The sequence below is a fragment of the Crocodylus siamensis genome, chromosome 8, assembly GCF_052110815.1.
Source record: "Crocodylus siamensis isolate JL-2025a chromosome 8, ASM5211081v1, whole genome shotgun sequence".
NCBI classification, from domain to species: Eukaryota; Metazoa; Chordata; order Crocodylia; family Crocodylidae; genus Crocodylus; species Crocodylus siamensis.
Window position 1 is genome coordinate 55,124,507 of NC_143402.1, and position 20,228 is coordinate 55,144,734.

The 20,228-nt window shown below is 48.4% G+C and overlaps 1 protein-coding gene across 7 annotated transcripts in view; it reads left to right on the top strand.

The window, feature by feature from the left end:
* AKAP8 (A-kinase anchoring protein 8) overlaps positions 1–15,906 on the top strand; it is a 26,309-nt gene extending 10,403 nt beyond the window's left edge. For 3 of the 7 annotated variants that reach the window (XM_090059053.1, XM_090059056.1, XM_090059057.1), the window contains 9 exons: positions 855–1,443; positions 1,973–2,114; positions 2,525–2,572; positions 5,986–6,082; positions 7,015–7,156; positions 7,893–7,986; positions 8,742–8,872; positions 11,072–11,167; positions 14,369–15,906. In XM_090059053.1, coding sequence (XP_089915179.1) covers positions 855–1,443; positions 1,973–2,114; positions 2,525–2,572; positions 5,986–6,082; positions 7,015–7,156; positions 7,893–7,986; positions 8,742–8,872; positions 11,072–11,167; positions 14,369–14,941 — 1,912 coding nt within the window. In that variant the 3' untranslated portion in view covers positions 14,942–15,906. Of the gene's footprint in view, positions 1–854; positions 1,444–1,972; positions 2,115–2,524; positions 2,573–5,985; positions 6,083–7,014; positions 7,157–7,892; positions 7,987–8,741; positions 8,873–11,071; positions 11,168–12,589; positions 12,785–13,452; positions 13,669–14,368 lie in introns of all 7 variants that reach the window. The other 4 variants (XR_016443725.1, XR_016443726.1, XM_090059054.1 and 1 more) reach the window with 4 other exon arrangements.
* Positions 15,907–20,228: the final 4,322 nt, after the last annotated feature.

Here is a 20,228-nt window from a genome sequence, read left to right on the forward strand (position 1 = left end):
TCAGAAGAGAAATTCCAGATGTTGGCTTTGTTACTCAACCAGTAATATACGTCAAGACAGCAGCTGTGGGCTGAATGAATGAAGTATAATCTGTCCCTGATACCTGCTGTTCTGTCAGCCTTGATACTGATTGGTTTATCTGCCTTAATTCCACGCCAGCCAAGAACTTTCTTTTTTTTTTTTTTTTTTTTTTTTTTAATTGTTTATAATTGTTGCTGAGTTCCTCCTGCTATATCAGAAACATAAGGAGCACGTGGGAATCCCTAAGTTCTGTGTCTACAGCAGCAAGACATGAGAGTGCTTGGGGCTCTTTATTTCAAGGAGAGACGCCTGCTTTTTTTTTTTCCCCCTTCTGCATGTAATTTATTCTCAGGCTAATTTTTTACACTTTTGGAGCTGCAGTGCTGTGCCAGGGCTTTCTGTGGGCTAGTAATGTTTATCTTGGACATGCTGACAGTGAAAATCTTTCAGCTGTACCTCTGCGTGGAATTAAGGTAGATTTTTTTTTTTTTTTTCCCCTGATTGAGATGCCAGCAGGTATCTACTTGGAAGGAATAAAAATATGAGCAGGATATTAGTGTTAACTTTATCAAATATTTATGATCAAACAAGTTTGATCTGAAATATGACTTCAGGATATGTGGGGGTGGTGGTTTTCCAGTTGTCCTGAGAGTAAGGACAAAGTGCAGTTAAGTTTTTATTCAGTAACATTCTGAGCATTTTTGGTTCATTCTTGGCATCTTGATTCTGGTTTAGATCCAAACAAAATGGGTGTGAATTTCTTTAAAGCATTTAAATCTGGTAGAGCCACATCTCTTACTAGTTGCTGATTGGATTTCTTGTTTGCTGTGAAGTTCTTTCAGGTTTGAGTCTTTTGATTCCTATGATTCGAGGTCAGCGATGACCGACCGCAGTCTCTATAATAGGGCTGGTTACGATTATGGTGATGTTGGAACTGATCAGAATGATTCCTTTGGAAGCCAGTATGACAACCGTCAGGCCCGCAATAGAGGAAATAACTACAATGTCATGAGAGGGAGAGCCCAGAACCGCGTCCAAAACCGGGGGCGTCTAAATGCTTTCAACCGCAATGACCACTACATGCCGTCTTCAAGTACAGAGCGACTGTCTGCCCGTTGGAATGAATTGAACTATATGGGTGGGCGGGGCATGGGTGGGCCCAGTCCCAACAGGCTACCTTCACTCTTTTCCCAAGCCCTGGTTCCTGACTATGGTGATTACGGGGACTATGGTGATTACGGGGACTATGGTGATTACGGGGACTATGGCGACTATGGTGACTACGGCGACTATGGTGATTATGACTATGGCATGATGGGAATGTCAGGAATGGGGATGGGAAGGTATGGTAACATGCCTTATGGATACGGCAGGCCACGGAACAGAGTGAGTACGATGCCCTGGCATCTCAACATGCTCATGGTAAGAATCATCAGATCAATTCTCTATATAAATGGTTGTCAGTTTGTTTTGCTTCTCTGCACGGTTATCTTTAATAGGCAGGCTTGTATTGTTAATCCAGGCGTGACCAAGACTAGCGGAGAAGCAGTGCTCTTAATGCCAACATGGGTTGCTTTCAGCTTTGAATAATTGAAGAGTTACCCTGTGAAATTTGGCAGAATGTCAACAGCATGATATACTGTTCTTTCTGTACAAACTGGATAGAGCTGCTGAGTAGGCAGGCTCCTTTCAAAATGACTATGTGGAAGGCACTTACAGTATATGGAGTCTCTTGGTACACTCATCTGCTTGATCTCTTTCTAATTAAGCAAGTCAGTCTTCTTAAACTTAAAGAGGAGGTTACAGGGATGTGGAGGTCATGAGAAATTCTTTCCATTCAAATTGCTTTGGGAGCTGCAGTGTAAGGAAGCTATGGGAGCTGAAGTGGAAGACTTGGAGATGCTTTGCTAATTGATTGGTGTTATTGACTTTGCCTGATTTGTATTTCTAGCCCAAGAGGAGGGGTTTCCGCAACCGCTCAGGAGGGCGGTCGGATAGCGAAGGAGGACGTAAACGGAAACAGTCCCAAAGTGGAGATGAGCCAGACAGCAAACAGGCAAAGACTGACAGCGAAGGAGATGATACTGAGAATGGTACAGGCCTGTTTTTTGGAGACTCTAATAAGGCTGGTAGTGAATAGCAGTGATTCAGTTTGTGCTGCTTCTCTCCAAGACTGGCACTATAGATATTGGTGGTTAGATTTTTAAACCTGACACACTCTTTCATTTAAGGTGAGTGTGTTGCCTGTTACTGTGATATTGCTAGAAAGTTTCTTCTGGTATGCAGGTTTTACAGCAGTGTTCTGGGGTTTCATCACAAGTGCCCTAAATCCATCATTGAGGAATGAACAGTTTGTAGCAGAAACTGCCAGATAGAATTCCATGCAAGTGATTATTTAGTGCTAGACAGTAGACTTATATTATTACTCAGTAACATATGTTAATAGGTGGGGGGGAAAGGAATTTTTTCCCCACACCGGTTAAATGATCTCTCTTGTGTACAGCAGATGATGGTGAAGGAGAGGAGAAATCTGGAGATGAAGGTGACAAAGGTGTAAGTAACTTTTTTCCAAAGCCTTTGTGTTGTGGAACAAATGTGAATTTCTTTGTGAGTGTCTCCTTGACTCTCTTCCTATCTGCCTTTATTCTGTCAGTCCTACCTGGGGGTAAAGATGATACGAAAGTTTTCTTGCTAGTGCCAGTACAGCTAATACAACTACAGCTCGTATTGTCGCTAGTCCCAATACAAATCTCTAAACTTCTCCAGCCATAGTTAGTCACCTACTTCTTTTGCAAAAATTCTGGGCCCCCAAGAATTTCTGTTGACTGTAGTAGGAGTGCCAGAGATCATCTTTCTCCTTGGGGTGTTATGCATAGGGACCTGCCTGAACTGAAGTGGACAGTTACAGGGCAGCAGCAGTTTTAATTTTTCCTTTTTCGCATACCCTTCACCCACACACGCACTGAGTTGCTGAGAAGCAATTAATGCCATGGTTTTTGCCTCTTAGCCTCTTTTTGGGGAGGGGGCACATGCTGAAAAGAGCAAGATTAAAGCTGCTGTTGTGCTGTGAACTTCCACCATGATTTTGGTAGGTCCCTAGTTTATGCATAGGGATCTACTTAATTCAGGCTAAAGCAAGGGAAAAATCCATTTCCGTGCTGTTTTGCGGTGATCTTCCCACCACAGATTGGCTGAAGGGCCCTGGCAGCTGTGCCCCTCATCACTGATTGGCAGAAGGGGGTAGGGCTGCATGACAGGCAGCCCTTGGCCAATCAGCAACAAGATATGGGGACATCATTGCTGCTCCCCTTCATGCTGTGGACTGGTGCGCTGTGGGCTGCGAGGCTGAGCTACAGTGACTCTGAGGACCACTGGCTCCCACTGGGGAACCAACTTTATTTTCAAGGTTTTCCCCCTCCCCCCAGGTGATTTCATGCCAAAATTGCAGGGATTGCAATTTTCTTGGGGTTCACAGAAACTGCTTTTTTTCCTCAGTTTCCACAAAAATCACAAATAGGGTAGATTCCTAGTTATGCATTCTATTACCAAGGCCAGCACAGTGCTATTGCTCCACTGTTGTTTTTGCTGCACAGAGGGAGTGCAGCCAACCACTAATGGCCAACAAAATAAGCTCCCAGTTTCTGTCCTTGGCTCTGCTAGTGCCTTCTTGGGGTCACATCCCTTCATGAAGAAGTTCACACTTTAACAGCCTCTGGTCAGTTGTTGTTTGGTGTGGGTCATCACCAATTTTTTGCCTTGCAAACTGAAGCAGCATGCTCTTAAATGTGCTGCAACATGTTTGAATTTTGGCAGTGAAAGGTACTATATATGTAATGCTAAGATTCTGAAGGTCTATATCTCTGTTCTAAATATTTTTAGCAAAACCATGTATAAATGTTGTTTAAATACAAGCTATTCCCCCAAAAACCTAATAGCTTGTATTGTGCTGATTCACTCAGGCTAGTGCAGGTACAGCTGGGCTGGAGCAGCTACGTGGTACAAGATGTTGATGGCTTTTCTGTTCTCTTTTGCAGGAGAATGAGGGTTGTGGTGGAGATATGAAGAAGAAAGGTAGGGTGACTTCTCCGTCTCACAGACGGAATTCCCGTGGGCTGAATGCACCCAACTGGCCTACTTACTTTGTCAGGAATGCTCTAGTGGTCAGTTTTTCAATTGAAGGCTGATTTAAATTCTGACTTGTTCCTTGAGACAAATTGTGAACAGGCCCTAGCAACTGGACAACTGTTTCGTGCTCTGCAAAGGTGCCATGCTGCTGCTTGAGGCATGGTGCAGCAAAAATCATGCTTTCAGCATGCTTCGGAAGCCTGTTGGAATAGTGCTGTTTGCAGAAATAGGTTGGGAGTGGGATATACATGCTGTACCTTCATGGGCAAGGCTTTCAGAATGGCTTAGTTCTGGCTTTACCAAATGGGAGTTAGACCATTGGCTTAACTGCTCTGACTGAAATCAATGTTAGGTGTTTCTAAAATCCCACCTCTTGCAAATGCATGTAGAAGAATTTCTGGCAAGTGGTATGGTTGTCATGAGGTTAGTTAACTACTACTTGGCCCAGTTCTCCTCTCTGTTCACAAGCAGCAAATTGAGAAGAATTGTTGCCAGCATTCCAGAAATTGCTGGACTGCCTATGCACTGCTGTGTTATCTTCCCAATAGATATCATTGGAATGAAGGTCCCCCCCATCAACACTATGTTCTCTGATTTTAGATATTTCAGCTTGTTGTTTGGGTGAGTGGGGGGCTTGCCCACCACCTCCCCCTAGTTTGGTGATCTCAGATTGATGCCCACCATGACATTACTTTTGCTGTTCTCCCCTTGACTCAGATACCTTCACCAGGTCTGCCTCCTGCTTCATACCACACCTTGGAACAAGTATACATCTCGCAAATAAAGCAGCTACCTTTCTTTCTCCCCTGCCTATCCTTCCTGAACATATTGCACCCATCAACAACAGTACTCTAGTCATGTGAACTATTGCACCATATCTGTTACCCAATTACATCATACTTCTGTGATCATACCATGCTTGCCAATATTTTATGCTTCTGCCTCATGCTTTTTGAATTACTTATATAAGTATCTTGGATGACTAGTTGATTGCCCTGCTGTTTTCCCTCTCAACAAGCTTGTTAAGACTCCCAATATTGCTTCCTCAAGCATATTGGAGAACCAGTACTCCATTGGCTTCAGAAACTCCTCTGAGAGACCAGAAAGCAATAGTGTTGCTCTGTGAGCCACCTCTTGGAATGGCATCCAGGGTGCTTTCAAACTCCCCCACCTGCTTTTCCACAAATTGTAGAAAGTTATGGTTGGAAGGGACCTCAGGAGGTCACCTAGTCCAACCCCCTGCTCAAAGCAGGACCATCCCCAATTATATCATCCCAGCCAAGGCTTTATCTAGTCACAAACGTGAAAAGCAAGAAGGAAAAAGGCAAGGGCAGGATACTTGGTGTCCTTGCACAGCACTGCTTGGATTGAAGCCATGAATCGGAGTGCTCATCCATGCTGCTCGGCCACCCAAGGAAACTGCTGCTTATGGGGCATGGTAGCTCTGCAGGGGAATCCAGTACAGGTGTGTCAGTGCAGCGCAGCTACCTCAAGGGGATTGGTGCCTTTTTGGATACCCTGAAGAGAGCTGAGTTCTGCTTCTGGTTGTTTGTACTGCAGACAGAGTAGGTGTGCCATGCTGGAGATAACTTCTCTGCTAGGCATTTGGGCTCCAAGAGCTAGGGGCCAGAGCCTGTATCACCTGGGTGCTCATGAAGAACTGAGAAACAAGGCAAGAAATGCTGCTTTACACCTCTTGGTAGAGAAACTCTGAAAAAACAAGTCTGAGGAGTGGCCAGAGACCCCTGGTATCAGAGTGGGAAGGTGGAGTGCATGCATTTCTTCCAACTAGACATCAGCCTGAGCTGTTACAAATCTATTTTAAATCTTTCTCTGTAGCATCTGGCGATGGTGGTGAAGAGGAAGATGAAGAGGTGAAAAAGAGGAGGGAAAAACAGAGAAGAAGGGATAGAATGCGCGATCGTGCTATGGATAGGTGAGAGAATACACAGGGAACAATAATTGGTCTATCCCTGCCCTGCCTGTTTGGCTGAAGTATCCAAGGTATCTGCAGGTAGCATCACCTTGCCTAGCTGGCAGGTTTCTCTTTGTTGGGAGAGCTGAACTCTCCTGCTTGTGTTCTGCCCAGGGTTAAACGTAAGTTTGGAAATCAGCGTAGCATGCTCGGTATTCTGATTCAGCACAGCTCTCTGCCCTTGGTGTTTTGTAAATCCATGTAAGGAGAGGGGAAGATAGACATCCTCTAAAAGTGGGTCACAAGAATATATGAAAGAGTCGCGAACAGACTTCAGAAAAGGATTCTCCTTTAAAGGAGAAGAAAGTGGGAAACCATGGCTTTTCCCTTGCAGGCTGGCAGAGTTCCAGTCTGCAGGGGGCTGCTTGAGAGGGCTCCCCCATGGCCACTCCTGCTCCACACATGGGGGGCGGGGGCAGCAGATCAGGAGTGCGGGGCACTGGGTTGGGACTGGTCACTGTTTGTTTACAAATGGGTCCTGGTGCAAAAAAGATTGAGAACCACTGATCTAACAGACTGTTAGGGAAGTAATTCGTTATAGTCCTATGCTACTTTGAAGGATTTTCCATTCAAAAGCTTCAGTGTTCTAAAGAAGAAATGACTGACAAATTTACATAAATATTGTATTATCTGAGCAACTCATACAGACTAATTCATGAGTGTTTTCTGAGAGAATTCACCTCTTCTATTTCAAATAATAGCTTCGACATTTGATCCATAAAATACACGTGCTTATTATTAAGTAGTTGTACAACTAGGAACTGAGAACAGTGTATTATGTCACTTGGACGGAAAAAATTCCCCAAATTGGAATTCTATCCACATGCTGCAACTAGTAATCTTTAGGAGAGTCTTATACTGCTGCTAACTTGTGATCCGTTGATCTCTTTTAGAATCCAGTTTGCCTGCTCTGTGTGTAAGTTTCGCAGCTTTGAAGAAGATGAGATCCAGAAACACTTGCAGAGCAAGTTTCACAAAGAGACCTTGCGATACATTGGCACCAAACTCCCTGATAAAACAGTGGAATTTCTTCAGGTATGTGATCTGCCAGCCTTTCTGAAGCCCTTGTTTCGTCGTATTCAGAGGTTATGGGAGGGGACATGGAATAATTACGGGATTATGTTACCTTCTCTGTCATGTTTGGGTGGAAGGGGGGAAGAAGGCATGGAGCCAGCAGGTGTAAAAGGATTAGAGACATACTTTGTATCCCATTCACATCTGCATGTGGTAGTGCTGGTTTGTGAGATGTGGTGTTGTTTCTCTGATTCCTCATAAAGCATATATGCATGTTACATACCTGTCTCTCTTGCATGAGTAGCCCTCTGATTGGCTGGCTTAGCAGAGCAAGTGAACCACGGAGAACGACCACCTCTCTCCTCAGCTCTTGTGATGTGCTTTAGGTATTCATTCTACCAAAGCTGCATCCTGTCCTGGATGACTCCATGACTGTTTGTTGGCAACTTCATGGAGCACTGTTCACCTGGAGGTTTCTAAAGAGGCAGTTGATATGGCAGCTGTCAAGTTCTTTAGTGTGCTTTCACTTGCAGTCTGGTTCTGGCAAATTGATTTTGGGGTTCTTCAGGGTGTGGGCATGAAAGTAACATGCTTATCTTCTCTTCTAGCTACCCAGTAGTAGTCCTTCCTTCTCCTTGCACATTTTCTTTGGAGATCTCATTTCCCATTTGAATGCTGGGCAGGAGATTGGGTTGCTTGCTGATACCAATGTAAAGGAAGGTGAGCTTCATTCTCTTTTCCCATCTCTTCCTCTCAGGAGTATATTGTGAACAGGAATAAGAAAATTGAGAAGCGCCGTCAAGAGCTGACTGAGAAGGAGGGCACAAAACAGAAACCAGACCCTTTCAAAGGTAAGTTGTAGGTCCCTGTATGTCTGGAGACTGGGGAATGCTAAAAGATGCAGGGGTTGAATTCACAGATGTAGGGTCGGAAGAGACCCAAGTAGTTCTTCAAGTCTGACCCCCTGCCCTGGGCAGGAGAGAATACTGGGTTCATATGACCCCAACTAGGTAACTATCCAGCCTCCTCTTGAAGACCGCCAAGGTAGGAGCCAGCAGCACTTCCCTTGGAAGTTGGTTTCAGATCCTAGCTGCCCTGACTGTGAAGTAGTGCCTTCTAATGTCCAGCCTGAACCTACTCTTAAACAGCTTATGACTGTTATTCCTTGTTACTTCGGAAGGTGCTCGGGTGAACAGGGTCTCTCCCATTTCCTGCTGGTCCCCCCTGGTAAGTTTATAGACAGCCACCAGGTCCCCTTTCAGGCTTCTCTTGTGAAGGCTGAATAGGTTCAGGTCCCTTAGCCTCTCCTCATATGGTCTGCCCTAGTGTCCCCAATTCATGCGAGTGACCTCCTCTGGACCCTCTCGGTGCTGGCCACGTTGCTCCTGAAGTGCAGCTCCCGGAACTGGATGCGGTACTCCAGCTGTGGCCTGACCAGCGTCACACAGAGGGGGAGGAACGTCGCATAGAGTGGGAGGAATTCTTGGGAGAGCTTCACAGTGTCGGGGTGGAGGGAGCATGACTCCAGCCTGTTACATAGCAGAACATTTTTCTAGCTAACAAGCAGTGGCTTTGATCACTGGCTGACATGTTGGCATCATTTCAGGTATTGGCCAGGAACACTTCTTCAAGAAGATTGAGGCAGCTCACTGTATGGCCTGTGACATGCTGATTCCTGCACAGAACCATCTTCTCCAGAGACACCTGAGGTCTGCTGACCATAACAGGAACCGCAGGGTAAGGAAATATGTGCTTCATCTTCATTCTAAGTGTTAGAAAGGGATTTAATTTTTAAGGCTGAAGATTCTAGTAAGGAGCACTTGTCTAGAACTGACGATTTCTTGCCACTTCAAGCACTTGCCTGGAGGAATGACCCACTTGCTTCCAGCCATTGGGAGCAGCCCTTCTCATCCTCCATTTTCTTCTGTGGCTCTGAAGCAGTGGTTCCCCAGGGCTGTGGAAGGATCATGGAACTGAGAGTATGAGTTTCGTTCTCATGCAGGGAAGGTCTGTTAGCAGCTGAAGTCCTTGTGTGGTGTGAGGTGAACAGGAACAGTTGAAAACAAGATGGAGGATTGTTGTGCCCTGTTAATCCCACAGCATGCTAATGACTGCAAGGACTGGCTGTCACACTCCTGTGCTCACTGTAAAATGTGGGAACTGAATCCCTCAAGGGAGGTCTTTTGGGGATCAGGAATGACACTTCAAACCAGAGGGGGGAGGGAAGGGGTTGGATGGATTCTGGGAGTGTCAGGCCAGAAGAGACATTTTAGACTTTGGTTGCCTGTAATAATGTAAGTTATCAAACCTTGAAGAAACTGTCTGTGGCGGGGTTCTGGGGCTCTGCCTTCCTGTTCCACTGGATTTGGACTGCTCTGGAATATGGCATAAACCAGGGATGGCAACTCTCAGCAATTATGCCACAACTGGCATGTGAAGGCATTTTGCTTGGCACATGCCTCAGGGTGGACAGCTGGGAAGCTGCAAGGGGCCTGATCCTTGTTGTGGTAGTGCAGCCCTGGCCCCTTCCCTGCTGCCCACTTTGAGGTGCACATGCGTCTGCCATCAGCAGCAAACTTGGCCAGGGCTCCATGGACCCCAGTGCAACTGCTTGCAGCTTCCCTGCCGCCTGCTATGAGCAGCTTTATGGTGAGTCTGTGCACAGTGAGGCAGACAGCAAGGAAGGGCTGGGACTATGCTGCTCCAACAAGGATTCAGTCCCTTATGGCTTCTCTGCTGTCTGACCCTGGCATGAAGTTGAGGTTCCAGGTGTTCTTGGCACTCTGCCCAAAAACATTGCAGAGCCCGGGCATAAAACTTCTTGTCTGAACCTGCAGTATCTTTTAGAGCTTTTGCTTAAGAAAAGCTTCAAAAATCTTCAAAAAGATTTTCAAAGCTTTTCTTAATGAAGCATTTAGCAGGTACAGTGAATTCCAATGCAAGCCGTCATCCTGGGTAAGTGTTCGCTCAAGTGGAGTTGAGAGAGAGTGGGCCTTGTAACAGTCCTCAGCCCTAGTGCAAAGGAACGCTATATGAGGACTCTGCAGTCCTTTTCTCCTTTGTGTATTGAGTGCAGCTCTTGGGCACCCAGGTGCTGCTGCTTACATCTGCTAAGGTAGACTGAGCTTCTGAAACCAAAATACCGTGGAAGCTTCTTCTGTCTGTTTCATGTTACTTCCTGTTCTCCATGGCTCTGCTGCTGCTGCTGCTAGGCACAGTATACATGGTCACCTGGTGCTAGCCCACCTGCTGGGGTTCTCACCATTGGGTAGTGGTGCCCTTTTCAGAGTTAAAATCCTCCCTGCACAGTGTTCCATGTTTAGTTTTCCAAGTCCTTACTTGTCTCTGGTTTTAGCACTGGGTGTTTCTGGGGCTTGTAGATAACCTCCCTAAACATGAGGTTCTGTGTTGGGTAGTTGGGCTCTGAGATGTGTTGCTTCTCAATGCATGTACAGATTGAGGGTAGGACCTAGGTTCAAGCAGAACTGAAAGTGGAGGGTGGAAGTGTCCTGAAGCCTCCTGGGGGTTAGCTGTAATGGTTGGCAGCCCAGCAAAAGCTGTTCTACTGTCTTCCTCCCTGAAAGGAAGTGTCCTTGGGATGCAAGAGACATGCAAGCCTGATGCTTTTCTCTGGGTCACTCCATGAGCTCTCTTCTCCCGCCACTCATGCATTTGGCACCCAGGCCAGCTAAGTGTCCAGATAGAGTTTCTTCCCAGGCTTGCGTTGTCAGAGGTGAACATGGGGTATTCCCTTGTGCTAGGACCTAAACATCCTTCCCCTTAGCGTAACTGTCAACACATAATAGAGCTTGAATCTGGGAGTGAGTTCTGAAGGTGTGTTTAAACAAGGAAGATGCTTGTATCTTGTGATGGGCCTCATGTGCTTATTTAACAGCTTGATCAGCACAGTAACCTCAGTATGGTTCCTTTTTTTAGATGGCAGCTGAGCAGTTCAAGAAAACTAGTCTCCATGTTGCCAAGAGTGTCCTAAATAACAAGCACATTGTAAAAATGCTGGAGAAGTATCTCAAGGTGAGTGAGCGGGCAGGCCCCCAGCTAGTCCTGGCATCCCTGGAGCAGTGGGGACAGACTTCGACTTGGTCCCGGACATTGGCCTGGTACAGAGCACCGAGCTGAGTATCACTGTGTGTGCTGCACGTTGATCACAAAACACTTCTTCGTACATTGGGCAGAAGCATAGATGCTGCTTCACTTTCTTCCGTGAAGGCTGAGTCGGGTCTGGATCCTTTATTCTCTTTTTAGGCAGTTTATCTCTCTCTGTATTGTTTTAACTTGCAGCCCCAGGCACACCTAAATCAGTTATGAACTTTCCAAACCGATCATACCGGAAGGGACAAACTGGCAGAAGGAACTCCAGTGCCCATATCCACCCCTCAAGCAATGGCCCGTGGGTGAAGCTCACCCCAATGCAAAGGGCATACATGAGGCCTAGGAGGCAATTCAATCCCATGGGGTCTAGGCACTGCTGACCCCCAGCATAGGGATGCTTTTGACCCTGTGCAAACAGGTAGGCTATGCAGCTTTCCCAGCAGGTCAGCACACCAACAGGGGACTCCAGTTCCAGAGTGGAAAGATGCTCCCTCTACCCCTCTCCTCTTCCCTCAACCCGAGCTGGGACCCCAGCCAGTCTTCCCTGTCGGGATGGAGCAGGTGGAGTGTCGGGGCCCATACAGGTAGGGCCCTGTAGACCAAAACAAGTACTTTGAATTGCACTTCAAAAGAAGCTGGAAGTCAGCGTAGTCTTCAGAGTGTGGGTACGGTATGTTCCATGCAGAAGTGCTGCTGAGTAAGTGGGCAGTCATCTCCTGCCCACATGTTTCCAAGTGGCCTTCGAGGGTATGTCTATGTAGAGCTCATTGCAGTAATGCAATCTGGAGGTGACATGGGCGTGGGTAACTGTCGAGGTCCATCTGAAAGGAAAGGTTGCAACCTCCTTGCCAGGTGAAGAGGAAGAGAAGCATTTTGGCTACTGCTGCTCCTTGGGAGTCCAGGAGCAGCCAAGGATCCGGCAGGACCCCTGATTGCGCACTTGGCTGACAGGGCAAGCAAACCCCCTCACATGGGGGAGCAGATGTTTCCCCTGTCCCACCGGCATCACTTTGGTCTTATCTGGATTGAGCCTCTGCCAGCAAGCTCTCATCCAAGCCCCAGTCTCTGCTAGACACTAGCAAAACTGAGACTCCACCCTCTGGGTCCAGTGAAAGAGACTTTGAGCTGAGAGTTATCAGCACATGATGGCACTGCAGCCCCAAAAGGGAGGCTGCCTCCCCATGCGGCCTCTCATACACGTTGAACACGAGGGTGACAAACCCTGCGGTACCCCACCCGAGAGAGCCCTCGGGGCAGATGAGCAATTTGCCCAGTGCTACCCTCTGGGATCTCTCAGAGGAAAGAACGGAACCACTCAAGTGCAACTCCGTCTACCCCTGCCAGGGTCCGCAGGCACGTCAACGCCACCTCATGGCCAACTGTATCAGAGGCTGCCGGCAGATCTAAATGATTCGGCATGGGCACCTGACCTTTGTCCACCGGCAGGAGGAGATCTTCGACCCATCCCAGCACGGTCTCCGTACCATACCCAGGTGCAAAACCAGACTGAAAGGGGTGGAGGAAATCTGAGGATTCCAGGTAATGCCAGAGCTGCCTCACCAAAACCTTCTCGGCAACCTTCCCCAAGACAGGAAGGCTGGAGACAGGGTGATAATTGACAAGACTGTCAGCATCAAGAGAGATTTTCTTGAACATGGGCCTAATGATTCCTCCTTTGAGGGATGCTGGCACCTTGCCCTTCCAGAGGGAGGCCATGACAGTCTCCACCAATAGTGGATTCCATGTCCCCCTGTAGATTTTACCAGCGATAATGGACGTGGGTCCAGATCGCAGGGTGTAGCCTGAAGTTCCCCCAACACCTCTAAGATCCCTCACTAAGACTGGCTGAAATTCAGCCAGGGAAGAAAACATTATGTTTGTCCTCCACTTGCATGGATCTGCTCATGTGGGGGCAGCCAATCTGGTCTGAATCTGATCGACCTGGTCCCTGGAGCAGAAAACTCACGAGACACATTTAGCTATTGCTAAGCGGAGACAGCCTGGGTCTGCTAGGCCATCCGCTACCCAGCATGGTTCCACTCGTTAGGACTTCAGTTGCTGTGGTGGAGCCAGAGAATGTGCTCTCCTGGCCTCCATTGCAGCCTTGGCATGAGAGTTCAGAAACTTAGTTGTGCTCGATCAGATTCTGGGCAAGGTTTCTGCCACTGGCATGCTACCCTCCCCCCTTCACATTTCATCTTTTGCAGGCTATCTGCACACCAAGGTGACCGGTGAGAAAGGGAAAGGGAGTTTAGGAGTCAACATGCTATAATCCAGAACAAACCATGGCCGCAATATCCGGCAGGGCCGATGCTAAAGTGGTCCATCCCCTGGCTGCACGATAATCACCCTCAGATAACTCTGAAACCCAACCAAAGCCAAATAATAAAATAGGGGTGCTGCCCAAGCAGGAGCAGACAGAGGTGAGCACTGATCTCAGCCTAAGGCCAGCAAGGCCATCCTTGGTCTAGGGCATAAACCAAATTAGTCTCACTTAGTGCAGGAAAGTTAAAGTAAGAGCTCCTCACTGAGACTACTATGGCTGTGTATAGCTGAGATACTGTTAGTGAGACCAGAAAATCACCTGGATTTCTTGGTTCCCAGAGCAGGGACACTGAAAACTTCCAGCTGGACCTGGACCTCTCCCGGGAAAGAGTCCTCTGCCTTTTGGGCTGTGTGCTCAAGTGGGGTTGGACAGGCACTTGTAATTGCTTTTTGCAAGATGAGTTCCTCTCAGTTGAGACTACAGCCTCCCTGGTTTGGCTAGGCATTGCAGCGCACACAGTTCTAAGTAGGGCTTCACCTGGGTCACCGCTCGCTGGACAGATTGCAGGCCAAGTCATTCCATTCCTGCAGGACAGGTTTTCCCAGCAGGACTTGGGGCCTCAACAAGCACTTTCCTTAGGGGGCTTTCCATGTAACATTGTAGAGCGCACTATTTCTGTAGGAGTTTGGGGGCTTGATCTGATGGATTTTCACTGCTCTGTCCTGAAGTTGAGGATCTTCCATTTCCAATCAACCTCAGTTGCAAACCTCTGAATTTCATGTCTGAGGTTCCCTATAGGAGGAGTTTTTAACTGCCTGCAGGTGTGTAACACCTTGTTCTTCCCTTCTCTTTACCAGGGTGAAGATCCATTCACAGATGAAATTGCTGACCAAGATGTTGATGAAGCAGAAGCTTTGGAAGGAGGAGGCGATGGTGGTGGTGGTGAAGGGGCTAATGAAAGTGCTACTGTAGAGGCTGCCCAGGCAAAGGAGGAAGGCACTGGGGATGCAGCACAAGCCACAGAAGCCACTGAAGCGACTAGTGCAGAAGGGGAAGAAACAGAAAAGGTTTCTGAGGAGACGTCTGGAAATGAGGAATTGCCTAAAAATGAGGGAGAAGAGATGGAGCAGCTTCCACAAGAGGAAGCCGAAGCAGGAACAGCAGCTGGAGCAGATGTAGCAGCAGGGGATGGGGTGGTGGCACTGGAGGGATCAGAAGGAGCAGAAGCAGTAGAAGCAGCTTCAGAAGAACCATCTCAGTCTCAAGAAAGCGTAGAGGAGCCAGTGATTTCCTTTGGAGGTGATGCTGAGGTTCAACAAGCTGAGGAGGTGGAGGAGGAGAAGGAGCAACCAAGTGAGGCAGCAGTGGCCAGCAGCGCTGAGGCTGAGGTGGAGGCGCTGCCTGAAGAGGAGGAGCCACAGCAGGAGTAGCCGTATGGATGTGTGTGTGGAGGTGACTTGTCCTGCACAAATGTATAATCTCTGGTTTTTAATTTCCCCTCCCCATCCCACCCCCCCCATCTTATTTGAATGCAGTCCCTGAATGTGCATTGCCAGAAGTGTGGCTGGTTTTGTTTCTGTTTAAGGGGAGGGACCCAGCTGTTCTGTGATGGGAACAGCCTTGTGCTTAACTGTCTTGTTCTGTAGACTTGCTTAGTTCTGCTTTCTACATAACTTTTTTTTTTAGGTTGAAGACTGCAGGAAGCTGTACATTCCCCAAGAAACTTGAGAGGCATCACCTTTTTTGATTTTTAGAATGAAGAGCAGGGTTTGCAAAATAAAAATGTCATTAGATCCTGACAGCTGTTTGGTTTTTAAGGGCAGCAGTCAAGCTGTGTGTTTTCTTGTGCGACAGAGACTTAACTGATCTGTTTCCAACCTAAGCACCTCAGGCATCTCAAATTCCTTCAGGGAATATTTACTTGTTGAAATGCTCCTTACAAAGGGGAGACTTTTTTGTCACAGGATCTGTTGGCTTCATTCATCCAGGCTCCAGTACTGCATGAGAATTAGGGTCTAGTTTTTTGTTGTTAAGCACCAACTTGGTTACAACTAGAAATCAGGTCACTTTTCCCATAGGGCACCCATGTGGAGGCAGCTTTGAGGGAAAACATTGCACCTCCAGTCAAACCTATTTCTCTGTCCTTGAAGAAATTTTATTGAGGTCTCAACAGTCTCATTCACAATCTGAAACCAATTGCCAAATGCTGTCACAGGATTAATGAAACAGTACCAAGATCAGCAAATAAGAGCTGCTGACCTGTTGTTAAGTGTTATTATCTATGCTTGTGGTATAGTGTTTTAAGTCTGATATAGCTCCTCTACCATTTTGGATAAACCCAGAGTTCTTGGTCTTAAAGTTTAAATAAACTTCTCAATCTGGAAAAAAAACAATCTCCAGTTGTAATTTGAATTGCAAGCTGCCAGCTCTGCTTGTGGTGCTGGGATGGGAATGCATACTTCTTGACAAAGACTGACAGCAGGAGATGTTCACATTTCTCCAATGCTTTGGGAAGCTGTTTCTGTCTCTGATTGCTAGAACAGTATGCTTGGTAACACCAGTTCTACCTGGGAAGGGGAAGCGATCAAATGTGGGCAGTTGAGTTCAGCTGTTACCACATTTTCTCCCTCTCCTGAAATCCCTGGAACCTAAGATCTGAGGAGTAACAGCCTCCCAGTCACTCTGCATCAAGAAGCTAAAGCAGCCATGCCCACCCATAATGGCCATACCCTAGGAAATGGCCTACTGCATGGACATCCTGCCAGCAGTTGGCTTGTGCAGTCTCTACTCAGGTTGGCCACATGTTGGTTAAACCTCATAGTTGACTGTAGCAAATTGTAAGGCTGTGCTGCAAGGCCTGCACAGTATTCAGCATCACACTAGCTAGGCGTGAGTATATGGACAGACACAAGCCTGGCTGTGTAGATAGAGGCTGTCTTGGGGGAAGAGTGGTCTTGCACTCACGTTCCCTTTCCAGTGGGCTGCAAATTCTGCTGCAGCATATTCGCATGTTGGAGAGCCTGAATATTAATGCAGTGCTTTCAGGGGAGCTCAAATCAGAGGAGGTGTGTAAATGCATCTGCTGCCAGTGAGGTAACCAAGCTTCTTTTCTGGATGCTGGAAGAAATGTGCTGTCCTCTGAGAGAGGTCATGTCTGGTTTGCTCTGCCAGTCCTCGCAGCCTACATTTTCCCTTTGGTTTCCCAGCACACCCTGAAGTGAGACACTGCACAGATGGGAAGTTTAGATTTGTAGATGTTCAACTGTGAGCCAGACACCCATCCTTGGCCAGAGATGTGGGCATCCTCCTCTTCATGTGCAGCCTGTAAATCAGGATTGGGTGCGCCTTCTGAAAGAGGTGCTGTAGTTCAGCTGTGGGTTCTATGGGTCTGACCCAGCTGGGGGCTCCAGCCTGTGGAGTCGTAATGATGCTCTTTTCAGGGTTCTTGCAGTAGTCCTGCTGCTGTCACTAAGTGCAAGGTTTTGATCTTTCACTGCTCACGGGAACTAATGGTGGCGACGGCCACATGCCTGGATTCCAAGCCCACTACACTCAGTGGAGTGCATGGTCTAAATGCCACGAACTGTGGGGCTGCAGCCTGTATCACATAGAAAGTCTGTCAGCTTCTGAGTCAAAATGCAAAGGAGGCTGCTACTTAAACTACAGGACCTCTGGCTTTGAGCTTGAGAGTCTGTGACCTCCCAACACCCTCACCCCAGGACAGCACTGGCAGGCACGTGGGAGCCTGTGCTGCAGGGGGCCTAGGGCAGGGAGACGGACTTGAGTGCAGCTCCTTTCCGTTAGGTGGCAGTGTTCACCTGCAGCGCAGCACTGCTGCAGCCCTCCTGACCCCTCACGGAGCTGCGGACTTGTTTGAGTTGGGTTGGAGCCAAGGAGCATGTGAAAATCCAGGTTTGTTTGTCAGTATCTTCTATTGGACCAGCCGTACAAGTGGAAGAGAGGTTAGATAAGCTTAGGGCACCATGTGCCTCCCTCTGGTCTGGGGAAGAAGCGGGAGCAGTCTAAGCTACAGCTTAGCTCAAACAGTGGCTTGAGCTTCTATGTGAAGCAGGAGCTAGGAGTGGATGAGGGCTGCAAACAAACAGAGAAGTTGCTTCAGAGTAAGAGACATGCATCAGTTTGATTCAGTTTCTCAGCTTGTTTCTCTTGCTTTGTCCTTAGTTTGCAGCCCTCCTTTGCTCCTTTCAATGCCTGCTTTCTTTCATAGGTTCATAAATGTAGCATCAGAAGGGACCCAAGTAGATCATCAAGTCTGACCCCTTGCCCTGGGTAGGAATGAATACTGGGCTCATGACCCCTGGTAGGTTTGAGCTCATATGACCCCAGCTAGGTAATTATCAAGCCTCCTCTTAAAGACACCCAGGGTAGGAGCCAGCATCACTTCCCTTGGAAGTTGGTTCCAGATCCTAGCCGCCCTGACTGAAGCAGTGCCTTCTAATATCCAGCCTGAACTTACTTGCAAACAACTTACGGCTGTTATTCCTTGTTACTCCAGGAGGTACCCCAGGGAGCAGGGACTCCCCCATTCCCTGCTGGTCCCCCCTGGTAAGCTTATAGATGGCCACTAGGTCCCCTCTCAGCTTTCTCTTGTGGAGGCTGAACAGGTTCAGGTCCCGTAGCCTCCTCGTAGGGCCTGCCCTGCTGCCCCCTGATCATGCGGGTGGCCGTCCTCTGGACCTTCTCAGTGCTGGCTACATCCCTCCTGAAGTGCAGCACCCAGAACTGGATACAGTACTCCAGCTGTGGCTGTGACCCATGCCACTTAAAGGGGGAGGATCACCTCCTTGGCCCTGCTCGTGATCCATCTGCAGATGCATGACAAGGCGTGGTTGTTCATTTTGGAATTGATAATGACTCCAAGATCTCTTTGTCACTGTGCTTATGAGAAGGTAGTTCCCCAGCCTATAACTTTCCTCCTTCATGGCTGAGGGCAGGCCTATAGGGTGCACTGAGGAGGCTGGGGTCAGTCAAGGGCTGGGGATAGCCCCATGTCTGATTTCTTCTGGGTCTTAGTGAGTGAGAAGACTGCCCCTGCTTCCAAGGCACCCTAGTAAGGCCTGAGGATCCCCCACCCCAACACAGGGTTTGCTTCCTGCTTTCCCTGCCTCTCTTCTGGGCAGGAGATTCAAAGCAGACCCTAGTCTTATCCCCATGGCTGTGGTGAGCGGGCTGCAGGCTCCATGAGGTCCGTGAATGCTGGGCTACCAGCCCCAGATCCCTCACTGTAGCTAAACTTATGTTACACGCCTGAGGCTAAAGGTTACTGGTTACCTTTACCAGTAAAGCCATCAATCAGAGCCATGGACCTGGCCCTCATCATCCTGACAGTGCTCAACCCAGCTTGTGGCTCCAGATCATCTGAGATGCAGGGCGTAGCTACACATGCATTTAATGTGCATTAGCCTGATTTAAGGGGCTGGGGTCCTTCACAGAGCAGCACTGGGGGCTGTGATAGCTGAACGTGAGCATATATACCCACATATCGCATAAACCTCATGCACACACATACGTGTACTTTCCTGGCACGTCTTTGGATGATTTCAGAGAGCTGTGGGTGTTGCACCTCTGGTGCAGTTACAGAGTTAGGGCCACAGGGCAGGTAAGCAGTCTCCCCAGCCCAGGAATGGAAAACCACCCTTTTCCCCTCCCTGTTCAGACTGTCCTTTCGAGGTGCAGTTTTGCTCTTCAGGTGCCAAGTGCCCGGAGCCATGCACCACAGCTGGAGCACAGGCTCCTTCTCTCTGCAACTGCCCACAGGTACTCTCCTCCCATCCTCCTCAGAGTGTGAGCTCAAATCCTGCTCTCTTGCCTAGCCTAGTCGGCTGACTAAACAACTGGCCAGCTGGGGACTCTGACCCTTAATCCCAGCAGCCCTGTTACAGGGGTTCTGTGCTGTTGCCTTTGGTTGGAGAACTCAGTGGTGCAGGCCTGGGCAGTTCTGCATGTTCTGTGATTTAATTTCGAAGCAATGTGTGAGGCGTCCTGGTTTCCTGAACACTGCAGGAGTCCTGAGCACTGGACAGGTTCCTGGCTCTGCTTCCACATGCCTGCCCATCTAGTATGTTCTGTGCCCACACAGGATCGTACAGCTCCTGTCGGCCGTGCCCCTAGCCTGCCGCTGACTCCTAGCACCTGTACTGTGATCAGGGAGACTGTCCCCTCCTTGCCCCGGTGGCTGCACAGTTCAGCTCTAACCTGTCCCATAGTTCTGAGTAGTCCCCGCAGCCTTACTGCATACGGAGACTCTGCTGCTTCTGTTGAACTGAGGGAGGGTATTGGTTTTCCCTAGCTTTGCCCAGGTCTGTAATGATCTTTGGATCCCAGAATCCCTTGGAGTCATGCACCAGCCCCTTCCAAACAAACCCAGCTCGCCCTGGCAGAACACAGCTGCCTGGAACTGAGCATGTTTGGGAACCCTTGCTATCACCACCTCCAGCCAGGGCTGGATACAGGCATAGGCAAACTGGGCAGCTGCCGAGGGTCCAGACAGAAAGGGGGCCCCAAAATGGTAATTTTTATTATTATTATAATCTCTGGCAAAAGGAGCCAATTCTAAAAGTTTGCCCAGGACCACCAGGAGTCTAGGTACGAGGCTGCCTCCAGGCAGCTGTGGGATCTCCCCTCCCAAGAGAGTCTGCATCACCCTACAGCTTGGGTCACTGCTGAAGGACAGAGTTGGGAGCCCCACCTACTCTA